Source organism: Suricata suricatta, chromosome 3, assembly GCF_006229205.1.
Source record: "Suricata suricatta isolate VVHF042 chromosome 3, meerkat_22Aug2017_6uvM2_HiC, whole genome shotgun sequence".
Lineage (NCBI taxonomy): Eukaryota > Metazoa > Chordata > Mammalia > Carnivora > Herpestidae > Suricata > Suricata suricatta.
This window is the reverse complement of record NC_043702.1, coordinates 53,403,196-53,405,267: the sequence shown is the minus strand read 5'-3', so window position 1 is coordinate 53,405,267 and position 2,072 is coordinate 53,403,196. Positions and strand designations below refer to the sequence as shown.

Below are 2,072 nucleotides of genomic sequence, written 5' to 3'. Positions count from 1 at the left end.
ATTAGAAAACATGTCAAAACACATGATTGTGCTTCGTGACAGTGTTATTCAAGAATGTGTCCAGTTTCTAGAACAATGTGAACTCTATGGGAGAAACATACCTGCTGTTATTGAACAACCTCTGGAAGAAGAAAGAATGCATACTGGAAAGAATACAGTCACATATGAATCCAGACAGCTAAAAGCTTTGATTTATGAGATTATAGGATGGAATATATAGAGATGTCTGATAATGACATGTATAAAAATGGTTCTGTTATTCTATTATCTATATTTCATCCTCTATTTTGCTCGTATCCATCCTTTGACATTTTTACATTTGTTAAATATTGAGCCTTATAATTAAAATAGTTTAGATATAACTTTTGAGAAACCTCACAAAATGTAATACAATCAAAAGAACATGTACCCTAGAAGGGTTTATGAAAAATTCAAAATTGAATGAAGAAGTTGTGTCAAATACTCTGTATAATACCTATTTTCTCATTTGTATTTTGTGCTTTGCTTTAACCTAAGCAAACCCTGCATCATAAGATTACATCATCCAAAAACTAGACACTATCAACTCCAGAACTCAGATAATGCATAGGTGATCTAGACAATAATTATTTTAAGGATTACATGTTCTACTGCCAGCAGCTTACTCTTAGAAGTACATTAATTTGTAATGGATTCAATTTTGGATAGAGTATAGTATGTTTGTGCAGAGCTTTCCAATATGGATGTAATGCTTTAACAAAAATTCCTTGTGTTCTAGATGTTGCTGTTGTTCTTAATTTGCAGGATTCATGGGAAATCTAGTGCCATAACAAAATTAGGATACTATGGTGTGGATACAATAAACAATTGACAAATTTCCATGGTTTTCCTTTGTTTCGTTTGTTAATCTGATATATAAACATAAACATGATCCTACTGTTTATGTAGTTGATCTTTAACAATGATTAATAACAGAAGGTAGACTTGGAATTTAGTTCTTAACTTTAGGACACATTCATGCAGCAGTTTGTTTCCATGGTTTGTAGCCTCTTAAAAAATGAAAAATATTCTACATTATTTCCATGACCCCATCACATTCTCCTAATCACACTACAGATGGAATGATATATCACTGGTTCTGAAACTATCTGGTAGATTCATAATGCCAGTTTCATATTCAAAACCCTATTATGAGTAAGTTAGGCTTCTCAGTGTGACCCTCACTTATTTTTCTCAAGCATTTAATTTTCTGTATGCTGCAAGAGTTTCATTCTTTGTTTCCCCCACCCCTTACCTTTTTGGCTTCTCATAAACGTTACTGTCCATCCCACTAAGCCTGACCTAGGAAACTTCAAGAAGTATTAGGTTAAATCATATGGAAGTGCTGATTTAGAAAGTTTTCAACCTATAAAAACAGCAATGCCTTTGGTTCGACCCAACAGGTTTTGATAAATGATAGGAATTCTGTTATAATAATATGTCCCTTTCAAAGAGGAACACCAATTAGCGATATAGGTACCTAGAAGTACGCTCAAAATAATCCCTTGATAGCATGACGTCTTTGGTGCTGAAATGCTATGTTTTGTCTGAGAATTTTGCTTATGGTGAATATTGAGGCATGGTATCTAATGTCACTTTTAATCTGTACCATTTGTCTAGTTGATGGTGATGGTCCCATTTTTGGAAATAAGTTTGAAGGGATTTTGTGTTTATAAGGTGTATATTGGAGGGTGTTTCCCATTTGCTTAGGAAGCAGAGAAAACATCAGTGTCCTTTGGTTAGTTAAGTAACTCCTACCCCATTGCTACCCACTTCCTTTTATTGCAATGTTCCGTTTCCGGTGGGCTTGTTGCCTTGGTATCCAGCACGCAAAAGCACAACCAGCTTGGCGGTTATGGCCGCGCTGAGCAGCGCGCAGATCCCCGATGGGGAGTTCACTGCCGTCGTGTACCGGCTCATCCGCGATTCGCGCTACGCCCAGGCCGTGCAGCTGCTGGGCGGCGAGCTCCAGCGGAGCCCGAGGAGCCGCGCCGGCCTGTCGCTGCTGGGCTACTGCTACTACCGCCTGCAGGAGTTCACGCTGGCGGCCGAGT

At 37.9% G+C, this 2,072-nt stretch overlaps 1 protein-coding gene across 1 annotated transcript in view; it reads left to right on the top strand.

The window, feature by feature from the left end:
- Positions 1-858, top strand: part of LOC115286992 (tetratricopeptide repeat protein 30A-like) — a 2,341-nt gene extending 1,483 nt beyond the window's left edge. Inside the window, exon 2 of the mRNA XM_029933297.1 lies at positions 6-858. Within this exon, the coding sequence (XP_029789157.1) occupies positions 6-220 (215 nt within the window). The 3' untranslated portion in view covers positions 221-858. The remainder of the gene's footprint in view (positions 1-5) is intronic.
- Positions 859-2,072: the final 1,214 nt, after the last annotated feature.